We start from the raw sequence: 17,338 nt of genomic DNA on the forward strand, positions 1-17,338 counted from the left end.
GAAAGCGCATTTTACTAAATAACAGCAAACGTTATATTTTGATTTCGTACATGTTTTTCCCAAAAATCAATAATTCTGTTTACAGACAGACAATTTTGCATTATTAAGCTAACAGTTTCAAGCGTTTAGGGCATAAGCCTCAAGCTATGAAGGAGTCTAGACTATGTATAAATATAGTGCAAACGCATCAGAAATACATAGCTATATCTGAATAAATCAGAATATTAGTAAAACGGCATCGTTTTAAGTCATATCTCATATTGCGAATACCTTCACAACGAGTTGCCATGATATTGCACTACTTCGAATAAGTAACGCTTCATCTTCTCCTTAGGTGAAGCGTTACTTATTCGAAGTAGTGCAATATCATGGCAACTCGTTGTGAAGGTATTCGCAATATGAGATATAACTTAAAACGATGCCGTTTTACTAATATTCTGATTTATTTAGATATAGCTATGTATTTCTGATGCGTTTGCACTCTATTTATACATAGACTAACAGTTTCATTAAGCTCAGAGAGTAAAACCGAGCTGTGGTTTTACTCTATTACCAACATCCCTATTTTTTAAAAATTATAAATGAGCACCATACAAAACATCTTCACAATTGTAAGTTGCTATCCTAAATTTTAAAATTTGCTTGTTGAGTAAAAAGAAACCTGATATGTAGTCTAGTATGCAAGGTTATCAATACTTGTTTGTATGGTGGTTGCATTCCTAAAAAACACTTATAAAAATTCTTTTAACTTTTTTTTTTATTATTTCAAGAAATTATTTATTTTGGTTTAACTATTCAGCGAGCATTAAATTTATTTATGTAGCCAGTAAAAATATTATGCACAGCATGGATTATAAACCTGAAAGAAAGTTGTTGCTTGTCAGATTATTATTATTATTTTTTGTTATTCGACTGTCTTGGATGGCTCTCTTAACATCTCTGACATAATGTAGTACATTAGAAGAAAAGGTTGGCTATCCCTCTTTTAGACAATTAGAGAGCAAAAGCACTCCATAATATATAATCTGTATACTGTAAGGGGGTGACCAATATGTCAATTTACAGAACAGATGTAATTTACTGAAACTAGTTTGAACAATTCATTTAATTGTCATAAACAACACCATATGATGTTGATAAAGTAATATAGGAATGAAAACATGTACCTGATGCAAGATTTTCATTAAAAAAAAATTGTTTTTTGATATTTCCAGGATAAAGTGTCTTCACAGACCATAAAAAAGTACTTGGGAATAGGTTATTTGGTTTTTTTTTAGGAGCATTAGCAACTAAGGCCATATTGCTCCGGGATATGCGGTGGTCATTCCCTGACCTTTCCGCATCCTCCATATTTGGCGGTGACAGGCTTGAACCCCGGTCTAATCAAGAAGCATGTGCTACGCACTGCTGCTCCTTCCCATCTGGCCACAGAGGCACTTGGGAATAGGAAGCCAACTAGAAGTACATTCGGTGAAAGTGGGAAGAATCTCAGCATATTATCAACAGAGCAACTTGGATATGTACAGCTGCTTTTACATTTCATCAGCAGGTTGAAGTTGGAGTGTGGGTAAAATACCTCAGGGCTCCAAGTAGTTTTTATTACAAAATCAAAATAAAACAACTTCAAAAATTCACCAATTATGTGTTTGTAATTATAAAATCAAAAATGAATTCAAATTCTTTATACCTGGGCTCCAGCCTACACCAGGAACCAAACAATCCACAGATCATATTTCCGAATGTTTTAACAAGGACCACGATTTTGTTCCCACAACCTTAAAATTATACAAATTATTTCTCAGTAAACTGACGCATGGACTACTCTGTGTATTAAGGTAAGCACACTTACTCTCAGTTGTTTCAAAAAAATGTGGGCTTTCCACACCATTTGCTGACACTGAGCTCTAAACAAGCAGGCTATGATATTCTTTCTTTTGCTCCTGGTTTGGTTTTCTTCATACAATACAAAAATATAAATTTTTTTTAAAACTTTTATTTAAAATTTACTAAATTCATATATCTGAAATATATTTGAATGATACATGGTTTCCACCCTAGCTACATTAACATATAGTTTGTTTTTTTCCCCTAATAATTTTTTCAAAATATCATACTGTGCAGCAAGATATACAGCACTTATTTCAGATTTTCATGTACTTTTCTCTTGTTTTTAGCACCTTGTATGGTTTGTTTTTGTTATATTTTGCTCATTACAAATAAAATCACTCCATAGATGTATACTTGATTTTGATGCTTCAGACCTGTACATCAGTTCCTACCAGTGAACTATTTTTATTCAACTCACAGCGGATTATAGCGGCTTCTGCTGCATCTTGTTTTTATGTAAGAATAACAAGAAGCATGAAATGTTTCTAAACTTCATTTTATTTAATTATTAAATACTTTTTTAAATTAAAAAATTATGATATTAAAGTATTATTTAAATTTCTGAACAAAATGCGTTTTGTTAAATAAATAAATTCTTAATGTATATATTGGACTCACATAAATACTGTTTAATTAAATTGTTATCAGCAGCCAGGCTGAACAATAAGCAACTTTTTCAAAAAAAAATCTAATTGTGTGGGGTTTTATGTTAACCACCCGCTATGACAGTTATATGGTTCCCACTCATCGAGACTTAACAATGAGGTATACAGTAAACATTTGCAGTAGAAAACATATACAAATTAGTAAGAAATCAATGATACCTACAGTACTTTCACAATTAGCCACTAAAGCCAAACGGCCAAGAAAAGCACGTTTTGCTAATAATCTAGGTCCGAATCTCGGTACAGATTCGTTTTGCGGTTAGTGCACGCCTCGCGATCGTGATGTCCAATACAATGGTCTAAAGCCAGTACCACTTTCCCAGTGGTATCTGGAAATAATGAAGGAAAAAACAAAAAAACTTCAAAACAAACTGCTCACCTAATGTGAAACTTGATTATCAAATTTCCAGTCTTTCTTTTCGAAGTTCAACACTGAAAAGTAAAAAAAAAAAAAAAAAAAGTAAATAAAGCAAATTATATCATGTATAAATTAGACCAGTAATAAAAACGTACACATAGTACTAGTTAGTTCGTAATATTTATAGTTTCATATATATTTAAATGCAATTATGCTCTTCAAAAGTCTTATTTTATGATACTAACACAAGAAAAGGTTTAAAATCCAAAAATAGTTATATTTCTTTTTTAAAAATGTTTAGCCAACACAACACAGATTAAGCCCGAATTCAAAACTTATCAGCCACCATATGTCCAAATTCCTAAGTCTCGTAAACCAACCCGCAGGAAAAAAATCGCAATTTAGCACAAAATGGCGGGAAAGTACTTCGTCACTACTTTGTAATTTTTTTCGAAATTGTTTAAAATATTAAGCTAATAAAATAGAATATGTTTTTATAAAATATTTTAAAAATTATTTTAAAGTAATTATTAACATTGATTTTAATTTATATTTTATTTATATATTGGTGTCGCACTCAATACGCTAATGCTACATTATCACGTGATATATTTCTTTGTTGAGTGGACACGTTGAGTTTAGAAGCGCAATCATGGGTGCCGCAGATGTAAGTTTTAAGTTATTAAATATGTATATTTATAACTATTTGTTTTATGAATCTATATGGAAAAAGTCAGGATAATTCTTATTTCATTAATAAATCATTATTAATTAGTCGATTTTGTATCATAATTGAAAGCCTCTTAGTAATGGCGGCGTAGTGCCGGTGTCATAGGAGTTTGTATTGAGAAGGCAGCCATGACAGCACGTTTCTCGACTTTTTTAAGTTGAAAAAGATTTTATGTCTTTTTGATACTTTTTGCAGTTCTGAGTATCGTTGATCGGCAGTGCGAGTGTCTTATTCTGACAGTGCATTATGTCGATTCATATCTCACATTTTGCCTTACGTTCACAAAATCTCTTTCTTTCTATATACAGTATGCTGGCTTTGTATCGATTTCTGAGTGATTTAATTACTACAGTCAAAATTATTTAAAACTGTCTCTTAAGTCTCCGAAGTGTAATAGTTGCCTGCTTTTTCCTTAATTTCATTTGCATAATTACAAAGAATTACCACTGCTCACAAAAGTTTATAAAACAGTGCGCAGATTGCAGTAGACGGCATGTTACTGTCACTTCTACAAGTTGCGCTTGTTGCTTAATTTTAAAATTTAGCTTTATATATGGATGTTCAGGTGGTTATTTATTTCTATTTGGAGTACTAGTTTTAAACATAAAAACAATTTATAAGAAGATTTATTTCTAAATTATTTAGTCAGCGGTATTGTGCTTCCATTCTCCATCTTTTGTTATCATATTTATAAATAAGGTTGCAAAATACGCAATTTTTAAGTGGAGCAACCGTCATATTCGCTATAAACTTTATTAACATAACCTTTTCATTACGGTTTAATAAAGATCAATTTAAATCACAGAATGGTGGAAGATTACCTTGTATTTTGTTTCCAATAAACATTAGGACAAGTATATTAGGTAATTATTAGTGTTGGCAAATGATGCAAGGAACCAAGCTTATATAGCATTAGCCAACAAAATAATTTCCTTGTCACCTGCCAATCACCTAATAATTTAAACTTCTGTTGCTAACATGCCACTTTTTAATTATTATTATTTTTTAAAATTTGTAAATGAAATCAGATCGTTCCATGTACCAATGTTCTCTAACTGACTATATTCTGTTGTATATTGAATTGAAAGCAGAAAATACTTTGTTTTCATTTCTGTGAATTGTGAGAGACATTACATTTTTAAATTTTCAACAGGCATTAGGTAAGGAAGATTGAATCTTGCCATGACTCCTGGTGCACAATGCCTTAGACTCTAATGCACCAATAAAATCATAATCAGTCTTGTCATGATGTCCATTGTAACCTCAAAGAGAAACCATAGTGCATATTATTATTTTATTATTATTTTTTTTCCTTTTATAAATATGGTAAAACTTCTGCAGTCTTTTCTAAAGTGATTATTTTAGTTTCAATACAGAATTTGTACTCAAGAACCTGCCAGGTGATCTACCACAATCTTTGCAACTGTTTGTCTTTTGCATGAAGAGTCGTATGGTACCAGACAATTGCTGAAGCTGTGCTTGTTTAAGAATTTAATAGTAGTGTTTTGAAGATTCAGTAGTTAGATTTTGTAGATACAACAAATTAGATTCTAATTGTTTTATAAAACTGAGTTGGCTTTGCATTAGCAATATCCTGTTGTGTAGAAATGCACTTATCTGTGATGCTGGTGAAGTTTGCGTGCTGATAGATTAGTTTTCAAACATGGTGGCAATTTGGTTTTGGGTATCTGTGAGGAAGAATGGAAAGGTAGTAGTGGCATGTGTTGCAAAAAAGCAAATGTATCAGCTTATAAAGCTTATGCAGCATCAGCCAAAAAAAAAAAAAAAAAAAATCACACCATTCCCTCCAAATGCCTGTCCAGTTCCTCCTTAAATTTATTCAACCTATCAACTTTCACAACGACAGATGGAAGTTTGTTCCAGCAATTAACTACCCGCTGGCTAAAGGCAAATTTCTGCACATCTATTCTACATCTGTCTTTTCTTAATTTGAATTTATGCCCCCTTAGGTTTGTAATCTGAACAAGTGGAAGGATCCCATCAGAATTCAGCGTGCTCAACCCATTCAAGGCCTTATATACCTCAATCAGATCACCGCACAGGTGCCTAGTCTCCAGCCACTGCAATTTGCAGAACTTAAGCCTCTCTTGGTAAGAGGATCCCTTCATTCCCCTCACCAATCTTGTTGCCCTTCTCTGTACACGCTCAAGTAAATCTACATCCTTCCTAAAATGAGGCCTCCAGACCTGTACGTAGTACTCGAGGCGTGGCCTGACCATTGCCTCATACAGAGGGATAATCACCTCCTTTTACCTGCTAGCAAAATTCCTATATATCATTGACAAAACCCCATGACCTGCCCTGGCAGCCAGATATTTCCAACTTTGAATGTTGAATGATTGTGAGGGCAAGATTTGCCAGTATCTGGACAGCAGCCAAGTCTAAGTGCTCATGTTCTGTGGTTTCAAAGTCTACCGTAACAAACCAGCTAAAAGGGCAGGTGGGACAGCCGTGTGTGTGTGTGTGTTGAATGTCATTGTAACGCAGTAGTGATGCAGCACAGTGGCCCAGGTAACCTCATACAACTTAAGAACAGTAAGACCAATATCTACATGGACTGTGTGCTGGACATTTACTTGTATAGGCTGTGGCAATCAGCAGTAGTTACGGTAGCCATTCTCAATGCAAGAGGAAAGAAAAGATGTCTTGCATCAGCACCAACACTGCTACCGACAGGTGGGAAACCATTTGCTTGTCTAGTGAATCCTGTTTCCACCTCTAATACTGCTGGGCATATCTGCATTTGGTTAAAGCAGCATACCATGGCACCTGGTTGCACTGTTGCTGTTTGGCAGGCTGGAGGTGGTGGTCTTATGGTTTGGGGACTGTGGCATGCCTGGTCCATTACCATTAATTGACAGCTCAGTGGGAATGCCTGTGACTGACCAAGTACATCCTTTTGTGTTGAAAGCACATCCATGCAACTCCATTGTCTATCACCAAAACACTGCCATGCCACAAGGCCCTGCATGTTGCTTACTGGTTTCTGGGGGGGGGATGAATTCTCCTTCCTTCCATGGCTGTCCAACTTGTCCTATCTCATTCTGCTTGAGTACAGTTGGGACCTACTGGAAAAAATCATGCAGTGCTACAACCATCCACCTGACAATGTGGGAGCATTACTGGACACTGTGCAACCCTTTGGAGCCCATGCAAAGATGAGTACAAGCAGTGCTAACAGACTAAATGTGGCTCCACAAGGTATTGTCGCCATCCTTTCAAGGAGTTAGGCCAGGTGGCCTGTTCTGGTCTCAGTCCATCTTTTCTTTGGATGTCCTGGATCTCTTCTTCCAACTGGCCGATATTTCATAATCTTCTTTGGTAATCTTTCTGGATGTTATCATATCTAAATGATTAATCCATTTTCCTCTGTATTTGTAGATTCTATCTATTATTGGATCAGTACCTAATTCTTTATGAATCTTAGAAGTTTTCTTGTCCAGTAATCTATAGCCACTAGTTCGGCGAATAAATTTCATTTCAGCACTCTCAATCCTTTTCTCATCTTTTGATTGTCCAAGTTTCACTTCCATAAAATAAAATGGGTCTTGCTATCCCCTTATAAAATTTTATCCTTGCATGCTTTTGCACTTTATTTTGTTTTAGGATATTGTCAATTAAACCTGTAACTTTTAGAAAAGTGGAAGGTTTGAATTCTATATCTTTTTCTTTGACATAGATAATATCTAATATACGTGAATGAATTTACTTGTTCCAGGGTGGTATTTTCTATTATTATTTTACTTCTGATTGGATAATTACATTTAAATGCCATAACTTTAGTCTTTTCATTTGAAATGTCCATTCCAAATGTTTTAGCGGTATTGTTTAAGGTAAAAATCGACTTTTGAAGTTCATTTTCATTCTGAGCTATTAATATTTGACCGTCTGCAAATAATAAAGTATTTAATTTAGTTACTCGATCAATTTTAAAACCACAATTGATAGTATTCTATCATCCTTTGACTATTGTATTTATTTAAATATTAAACAGAGATGGTGACGTTGGGCATCCTAACTTCTCGATTGATTGATTTCCATTCAGTTATACCAGAATTAGACTACTGCAATTTTCTTATTATGATAGATATCCATTATAGCATTTAATAATTTTTTAGGGATATTTAAGGGTTCTAAAATTTCTCAGAATCTTCCTCTAGAAACCATATCAAAAGCTTTCCTGAAATCAATAATTGCAAAATGTGTTTAAATATTATATTCTGTTTTTCTCTGTTAAAATTTTTAATGTAAAAGCTGGGTCAATACAGGATCTCCCCTTCCTAAATCCATTTTGTTCTTCATGTAAAAAAGGTAAACTGCAGCCATTATCAACCCACTGCAGGATGGAAGCCTCCTCAACAATTCATGCTGAGGGACATGGACCATAATCTACCATGCTGGTCCAGTGCGGGTTGGCAGATCGACCGTATTTAGCAGTCAGAGGCTTGAACCCCGGTCTACTCAAAGAGCATGTGCTACTGCACTCCTGCTTCTGACCACTCGGCTATGGAGGCTTCTCTAGTAGAGGACTACTGTTATTAATTCTCAGTGAATACCACCACCCAGACGGCACCGTTTCAAAGCTAAGGGTGATTTTATTAAACATAAGATAATACATTTTTAATTTTTGATTTCAACACCACAGGATGTTATAAAAGGTGTTCAAAATGCTGTCCTTGCATCCATACCCAGCTTTATAGTCTTCTCTGCATTGAGGGCGTCTCCGTAGCCAGGTGGGAAGGAGCAGCAGTGCGTAGCACGCTTCTTGATTAGACCGGGGTTCGAGCCCGTCACCACCAAATACGGAGGATGCGGAAAGGTCAGGGAATGACCACCGCATATTCCCGGAGCAATATGGCCTTAGTTGCTAATGCTCCTAAATAAGAACAACAACATCTTCTCTGCATTGAGTTGTGAATCCACTCAGGCATTCCTGGGTCATTTCTGATTTGTTGAAAGGCTCCTTCAACCTGACACTGCAGTTCCTCAACTGTGTTAATGTCAGAAGTGTACACCAAGCTTTTTGCATGACCCCAGATACAAAAATCCATAGCATTTAAGTCTGGTGATCTGGGAGGCCACATTACAGGCCTACCTTTACCTATCCACCGTTTACCATACCTTGTAGTTAGATATATGTATGCATTCCTAGGCTACAACAATGCAGCAAATATGTAGAGTACGTATCTAGGCTGTTGAATGAGTTTTAATGTGTACAGTAAATTTTTGACTTAAAACTTAATTGAAAACAGTGTTATAGTGAAACCCGTGCTAAGTGAGGTATTTCTGTATAATAATAAGGAAATTTAAAAAAAAAATAAATAATAAGAGAAAAGGAAATAGACAATCTATGCATTTTCCTCCTCCCGTAGATAATTATCCAGCTGACCTTTGAATTCCCCCAAACTGTTAGCTTCTACCACCCATGTAGGTAATTTAACTCGCTGGCTAAAATAAAACTTCCTGCAGTCAGGTCTAAACAACTCCCCCGTAATTTGAAATTATGGCCCCTAGTTTTAGAATCATAACTGAAAATTTCGTCCTCATTCATTTTACTTATGCCTCTCAGAGCCTTAAACACCTCAATCAAGTCTTCTCTAAGGTGCCTAGTTTCCACGCTCTGCAACCCACATATTCGAATTCTTTCCTCATATGGACACCCTTTTGCTGATCTCATCAGGCGAGTTGCCCGTCTTTGGACCGTTTCAAGAAGCACAAGGTGTGGTCTCCATACTTGAACACAGTATGCCAAGTGTGGTCTAACAATAGCCTTATGTAATGGGATTATGACAGCCTTATCTTTACTAGCAATTGTTTGATAAATCATCAATATGACACCATGGGCCTTCCTTGCAGCCCGTCTACAATGCTCGGAGAACTTATCCATTAACACCCAAGTCCATTTCCTCCACTACTGGCTTTAGTTTAACTCCACCAAGTGTATAAGTTATTTTGGGGTTACTGTTCCCCAGGTGTTAAGACCTTGCATATTGCTGGATTAAAACAGTGTTGTTCCCAGGACCTATTGAATTGGTGCATCGCTCAGTGAATTTGACTGCCTGGTAGAAATTTAAGCAATACTTGTGGTGCCGTCTGGTACTGCTCACCGAACTCAATCAGTATTAATCTGAATATACTATGTGACAGAGGTCAATGCGACAGGAGAATATAGTGTTAAATTATGTAATTTTTGTTCTGGATTGCTTAAGTCACATTTATAAATAACAGAAAATTTTATAATGTTGCAAAGTATTACTTCCCCGCCTGGATACTTCCTAATGCCACCCTTGTGGCAAAATTTTTTGAGGAGAACACTGTTAAAGCATAGCTGCCATTTTTCTGACTGTCACTGCAGAATCTCTGCTTGGCTGTGATCATTAACTACCCTACCAATCTTTACATTATCTACAAATTTAGACATCGCACCCTTTGTTCCTTCATCGATTTCATTTATGAAAATCAAAAACAGTGGTTCTAATACTGATTCTTGGGGAACCCCACTTCTTACATGAACCCAATCTAAGGAAAAACCATTTATCACAAGCCTCTGCCTCATGCCCTGAACCCTCCTACTATCCATCTAAGGATTTTCTGTGATTTCAGCATGTAGCTGCTCATGTGGGACTGAGTCAAATGCTTTGCTGAAAGCCAAATAAACAATGTCGAAAATTATTCCCTAAATCCAGCTTGTGAGTGACCTGTCAAAATAGCTAACCAGATTTGTTAAACATGATTTTCCCTTTACAAGCCATGCCTTCAGAATTCCTTTTTTATCCTGAATTCCACCCTTGATCATTGCCTCCATGATTTTCCCTACTACTGAAGTTAGACTGATCAGTCGATAATTAGCCGCTTCAGTCTAAGAAGTGGCTCCCTTATGTATTGGAGATACATTGGCACTTTACCGATCCAATGGAATCACTCCAGAGTCCAGTGATGCTCTCATAATTAGCCTCAATGATTCAATGAGGATTATAAGGAATAATCCTTTTAAGATTATAAGGTATATGCTATCAACCCTAGGAGCCTTACTGGCCTGTAGGCTCAAGTCTTTTTGATTTAATAATCATGCAAAATTTCTATATCATTAATTTCACATATTTCAACTTCCCTCCCATAATTTCTCTTTGACCTAAACGGCTTTTCTTCTGTAAATATAGATGCAGAGTAACTGTTGAGGTTGAAGTTCTTCCAGCTGTGGGAGTGCATAAATCTCAAGCATATATACAACTAAGTGTTTGCATTCAGTCCGCTTATGAAAAAAAGAAAGGACACAAGTGATCATGAAGAAGTTCACACCAAACATTTACCTTTTTACTACTCCGTTCCAAGGCCCTTACAACTTGGTTTTTCTGAACCCTAAATTTAAGCATTATATCTGTTCATATTCCTAAAACATGTAATGTATCCTTGTCAGAAAATTTTCATTGCTATCCATACAGTGAAGGGTATTCATTGCAAATTCAAAATGCTTCAGGTCTCTAGGCCTGCACGAGCTGTACTCTTTACTCGCAGAGCCTTAAATGTTTGTGCAGAATTCTGTGTACAGTTCAGCTTGGTGCTTGAAGCTACCTGTAGGCAGTTCTGATTTATTTGGAGAGGCTTCTAGCAAATGTTCCCTCCACCAGTCGCACACTTCCGAAGTTGTGCTAGGATATCCATGCCCTTTTTTGGGATTGACATTTTCCATTTCCATAAACTTTTAATGCCACTCATTAATGCTGGTACAGGATGGTGGTAGTTTTCTGTGCTTTATTTGATAATTTCTTCTCCTCCAGAGGCCCAATGTTTCACTAAGTTGAACTCAGTGAAACGTTGGGCCTCTTGAGGAGATGATGTTTTGACTTCCACTATCCTCGTGTGCCACAAGCACCACACATAATCACCTATAATGTGGCAAAAAAAACTGTTCTATCGACGGCTGTAGTGTGTGTGTGTGTGTTGTAAATAACAAATTTATGAAGTTGTTCAGGTCTTTTTTTTTTTTTTTTTTTTTGGGACACCCTGCAGAAATACATGTGCCTGTGCAATTTTAAAATTTCATGGGCTGTACTGTTTTTTGCACTGAAATATGCAAATGACTATTAATTTTGTATTTATTTTTTATGGCTTTTAGCTTTATCTGCTTTTAGCTGAATTGTTATGTACAACAGACTCTATTTACAAGGATCGGAAAGAAAAAAAAAAATCGACAAAAAATCATAAAATTCAAGTGATAAACTAGAATCCCGCTGCTCAAAAAAAAAAAAAAGACCAAATGTTTAGTTTGTTTAAGTGGTCACGTCGATTGAGGTCTTCTTGGACAATTGTGCACTACCAACATTATGGCAGTACTTCGGGGAGGGCCCATACTCAAGACAATGCGCTATGCCATACTGCTCTGATCGTAACAGAGGGTTTAAGGAAAAGTTGAATTGGCCAGCTCAGAGTACTGATCGATGTATCGATCAGTACGATGTATTAGATCATCAGGTACGTGCGCATTGAGATTGGTGGCAGCGTTATTGCCAATTGGAGCTTTAAGGCAGCGTTAAGGCCAATTGGAGGAACATATCACCTGGCATTTATAAGAAGCTGGTTGAGAGTAAGCCGCGAAGATTGAAGGCACTCGTAAAAGCAAAAGGTTTCAGCACAAAATATTAAATAACACAATAAAAGCTCTTTTTTTTTCTCTAAAGGCAGGTTCGTATATTAATGGTAGGACAGTGCATAAGCACTATGGGCAGTTGTTGAAACCAAACTTGATTATCAGATGTGACTGTTATAGTTAATCTACTAGTAATAAAGGAAATAATATTAAATAAAATAAAGTTAAAAAACGGACCAGTATTCTCCTTGTTCATCTCAGCTGCCCTTGTGCCCTTAAATACCAATACCTTCTTCATCTGAAGAAATGTGGTGTAGTCCACCATCTTATGTAGGCCTTTTATAATTTTAAAATAAAGAATATTATTACTACTTATTTCAGATTATTATTAATTTAAAATGTCTCTATTTCAGATTTTTTTAATGAATTAAAAAATATAATAATAAATCTTCACATACTTCGGGAAGGTCCACAAGGTCAGAGGAATTTACAAGAAAGAGAATACATGAAGATTACTGATTTGGGCTTTCACGTGGACTCAAAAACAGTGAAATGGATTTCTCACTGTATCCCTGCATTGCCCCTCCCAAATCAGGTCTTAATAATATGTCCAGTATTTCTGCAGAATTGATTTTGTGTTCTAAAGGCCTGAGCATGGCCTAGGAAACCATTTCTGATGTTTTCATTATTGTTTTTAAATTAGTATTCTTGGTACAGTTTTTCAATATTTATATATTTACTATAATGAAACTTCAAAGTACAAAGATATATGAGGATAAGCCAGCTAAAGAAGGTGCATTTTCATTTTTTTTTTTATAGTAATAAGCTTTCATTATATACTTGTTGCTAATTACTACTGCGATATAAACTTGTCAAATTGACAATCTCTTTTCAAAATGGTAACTATTTTAAGACTGCAACTGTTGAATGGAGAAGTATCATTTGATTTTAATTGGAAGTGAAATTACTGTAGAATGTATGCGCAACAAGCTGGCAAGCGGAAGCAGGAAGGACAAATGCCTCATCTGGATAAAATATCTGATTAATCGAATGTTGGAAAGAAATGTGAATATGGGACATCGATGCTGCGAGTCCGGCACCCCAATACATTCACCAATTAATATTTCAAGCCATGCTACATTTGCCACACATTTCTGAACTTGCGCTTCTTGGTTTTCATGTGTGGTGTTTGGGCCAAAGGAGCACTTTGGCAGGAAAGTTCAAGTGATGTAGAAGTTCAAAATGCAGTTCATAACTGCCTACATTCTTTACCAAACGCCTCTGGTGAAATGAGAAGCTTTTCCTTATTCATATGTTACAAAAGCATTACTAAAACAGAAGTAATGATGAACAAGTATGCCACCACAGAAAGGGACATAATGATTGAAGGAGCAGTAATTGAAAAGGTGGAGTCATATAATTGGTGGAGTTGATCAATTCGGCCCTGGAAAGATTGTGCAAGGCTCAAGGGGTAAAATTTTTTTCAGCCTGGACTGTACTTGTTAACAGGAGAAATTGCTTCTACAGGGATGGGATACACTTAAATAGAAAGGGTGCAAGAATATTTGCTGATGCTATCGAGGCAGTGTTAGATGGGTCGGAAAACTGCTAGCTTGGGGGGGGGAGACAAAGACCAGTAGATTGACAGTAGCCACTGGCAGAGGTGAAAGAGACTCTTGCACTGCTTCTAATGAGCAGAAGCCTGAAAAACAAGATGCATGATATTTCAGAGACTGCTGGGAGCCATTGCGGTACAAGTAAACACATGGGTTGTGTTAGGGTAGCTAAGAATAGAAACAGGTGCAGGTATACTTGTGTGTACACCAATGCTAGGAGTTTAGTAAATAAATTTGATGAATTTGAGGTATTGCTCAAAACATCAAAGGCAGATATTGTTGGGATATCAGAGACGTGGTGTCACAGATATAAGGGATGCAGAACTGGAATTTGGGGAGTACAACGTCTACAGAAAGGATAGACAGGATAGGAAGGGGGGAGGGATTATGCTATTAGTTGAGAAACACATAAAAACCAAAGAAGTGAAGCCAGTCGACATCGCTGGACAGTGCAGTGTTGAGTCAGTTTGTGTGACATAAGCATTGGGAAATCAAAATTGAGAGTAGGAGTGTGCTATAGGCCTAATGACTCTGATAAGTATAATAATAAACTGTACAGGGAAATAGAGTGGATCAGTAAATCAGAGTCTTATAATGGGAGATTTTATTGGATGATTGTTTTCTACATCAGCATGTTTGGGAGGCAACTAGAGGGAGTAATACTCTTGATTTGTTTATCAGCAGTGATTCTTCATGCATTAAGAATCTGCAGATAAATGAACCACTAGTTGGCAGTGATCAGTGTGCTGAAGTGGGATTTACTCAAAGAGGTAACTATCATTAGGGGTAAAGGGAAGGGTTATTGCTTCGGTAAAGGCGACTACGATGGTCTGAGACAGTATTTAAATTCTATACAGTGGGACCAACTGATGATGTTACCAACAGCAAATTCAAAATGGGAAGCATTCAAAGAACTTATCTTGGATGCTACTAGGCTTTACATACCAACTAAGAAATATTGTTCAAGGTTTAGACCAAAATGGATGTCAGATGAACTAATGAGGCATATGGCAGAGAAGAAAAATGCATGGGATACTTACAAATTAACACATGACACAGAAGCCTATGATAGATACAAGTTGATATGCAACCAAGTTACAAAGGAGGTTAGGCAGGTGAAGGCAGATTACAAGAAATCCTTGGCAAGGGATGCAAAGAAAAACAGCAGAGTTCTTTACTTATGTAAACTCCAGAAGGAAGTGGATGAATCAGATTGGTCCACTTGATATTGATGGGTCAACTGTTGATGATCCTGCTCAGTTAGCTAACAAACTAAATGAATATTTTGCATCGGCATTCACACACGAGGAGTTATTCAGCGAGGGGAATGCCAGAGGTGTATTCAACTCTAGCAGTAAGCTACAGAATCTTGAAATAACTGGGAGTAAAGTGGAGGAGAAACTGTTGAAGATAAACACAAGAAAGGCACCCGGGGTGGATGGGATCTATCCAGTTATATTAAAGGAGGCAGCAAAGGAAGTAAGCAAACCCTTAGCCATAATTATGAGAGCTTCCTTGGACTCAGGGGAGGTACCCATAGACTGGAAATGTGCAAATGTGACCCCAATTCACAAAGGAGGATCAAAGGCTGACACAAGTAATTATAGACCTGTGAGCTTAACTTCTGTTCCAGGAAGATTAATGGAGGCACTGGTTAAAGAAGCACTGCAGGATCATTTAAACAAGACTTCAGTTATAGCTCGGACACAGCATGGTTTTGTTAAGGGGAAGTCTTACCTGACCAATTTGATTGGATACTATGATGCGGTCACAAAAGAACTGGATGCAGGGAATAGGTTTTATATTATATACTTGGATCTTAGAAAGGCTTTTGATACTGTTGCACATGGAAGACTGCTACACAAATTGGAGGCAAATTGCTGCTATGGATAAAGGGGTGGTTGAGGGGGAGAAGACAGAGTGGTAATCAATGGACACTGCTCATTGTGGACTAATGTTATTAGTGGAGTCCCTCAGGGCTCAGTATTGGGTCCATTATTGTTTTCTGTATTTATAAATGATATTGATGATGGTATATCAAGCTTAATGTCCAAGTTTGCAGACGATACAAAGGTTGGCAGGGTTGTCAAGGACACTACTGACACTATGCTGCTGCAACAGGATCTGGAAAGGTTGAGCAGGTGGGCTGAGAGGTGGCAAATGAAGTTTAACATGACAAATGTAAAGTACTACACATGAGAAACAGCAACCTCAGAGCAACGTATCAACTCTGTGGTACTACACTGACAGTCGTAGAGAATGAAAGGGACTTGGGGGTAGTTGTGCAGGCAGATATGAAGTTCTCTGAGCAGTGCAGATGGGCTGCAAGAGTAGCTCATGGAGTATTGTCAATGATATACAGGAATTTTTCCAGCAGGGATAAGGAGGTGATTATTCCCTTGTATACGGCAATGGTCAGGCCACACCTAGAGTACTGTATACAGGTCTGGAGGCCTCATTTCAATAAGGATGTAGAGCTGCTGGAACGAGTACAGAGAAGGGCAACAAGATTAGTGAATGGAACAAATTGGTGCTCTTACGAAGAAAGGCTTAAGTTTTGCAAATTACAGTGTCTGGAGACTAGGCACCAGCGAGGTGATCTGATAGAGGTGTATAAAGCCTTGAATTGTTTGAGCATGCTCAATGCTGATGGGATTCTTCCTCTAGCTCAGAATAATCACCTGAGAGGGCATAAATTCAAATTGAGGAAAGACAGATGTAGGATAGACGTGCGGAAATTTGCCTTTAGCCAGCGGGTGGTTGGTTGGTGGAACAGACTTCCATCCCTTGTAGTGGAGGTTGATAGACTAAATAAGTTTAAGGCTCAGCTGGACAGGTATTTTGAACGAACAGAGGGGTGAAGTGGATGTGGTTTTTTTTTTTTTTTTTTTTTTTGGCTGATGCTGCATAAACTTGCTTTCTTGCATCAAATGCCTCTACTAATGCTAATGCTATACTTATCTGGAATAAGTTATTAACTGTAATAATGATAAATGGCTGGAAGTCAAGAGAAAATAAATTTTGGATGGATAGCATTCAGGAAATATAGTCACATACTGAAGAGCAATATCCCAGTTTGTCTGAAACGTAAAATAATGAACCAATGTATACTTCCCACCATGACTTACGGAAGTGAAACGTGGGCACTCACCAAAAGAATGGAAGAGAAGCTGAGAACTACACAGCAAAGAATGTAACGAATTATATTGGGAATCAGATTGTTAAATAAGAAGAGAAACACTTGGATTAGGCAGCAAACTCAAGTAAAGGACATTCTTATCAAAACTAAAGAACTAAAATGGTCTTGGGCAGCACACACAGCTCGAAGACATGATGACAGATGGACTAAGAAAATAACAGAATGGTACCCAAGAGGAGCTGGAAGATAACGGCAAAGGTGGATAGATGAAATTCGTGAGTTTGTGGGTAGTAAATGGATGGCCATTGCACAAAAGAAGGAACTGGAAAGTTGCT

At 36.9% G+C, this 17,338-nt stretch overlaps 2 protein-coding genes across 8 annotated transcripts in view; one reads left to right on the forward strand and one right to left on the reverse strand.

Moving 5' to 3' along the window:
* LOC150090824 (chromobox protein homolog 3-like) overlaps nt 1-3,322 on the reverse strand; it is an 89,731-nt gene extending 86,409 nt beyond the window's left edge. The window contains exon 1 of one of the 3 annotated variants that reach the window (XM_090380201.1): nt 3,156-3,322. The gene's annotated coding sequence lies outside the window, so the exon portion shown is untranslated. Of the gene's footprint in view, nt 1-2,715; nt 2,840-2,931; nt 2,985-3,155 lie in introns of those variants that run through there. The other 2 variants (XM_090380189.1, XM_090380196.1) reach the window with 2 other exon arrangements.
* A 167-nt stretch (nt 3,323-3,489) lies between these two features.
* LOC150090825 (heterogeneous nuclear ribonucleoprotein A1-like 3) overlaps nt 3,490-17,338 on the forward strand; it is a 115,482-nt gene continuing 101,633 nt past the window's right edge. For all 5 annotated transcript variants that reach the window (XM_090373040.1, XM_090373062.1, XM_090373071.1 and 2 more), the window contains exon 1: nt 3,490-3,577. In XM_090373040.1, the coding sequence (XP_090229166.1) occupies nt 3,563-3,577 (15 nt within the window). In that variant the 5' untranslated portion in view covers nt 3,490-3,562. The remainder of the gene's footprint in view (nt 3,578-17,338) is intronic.

The sequence above is a fragment of the Mastigoproctus giganteus genome, chromosome 1 (assembly GCF_048544385.1).
Source record: "Mastigoproctus giganteus isolate SK-2022 chromosome 1, ASM4854438v1, whole genome shotgun sequence".
NCBI lineage: Eukaryota > Metazoa > Arthropoda > Arachnida > Uropygi > Thelyphonidae > Mastigoproctus > Mastigoproctus giganteus.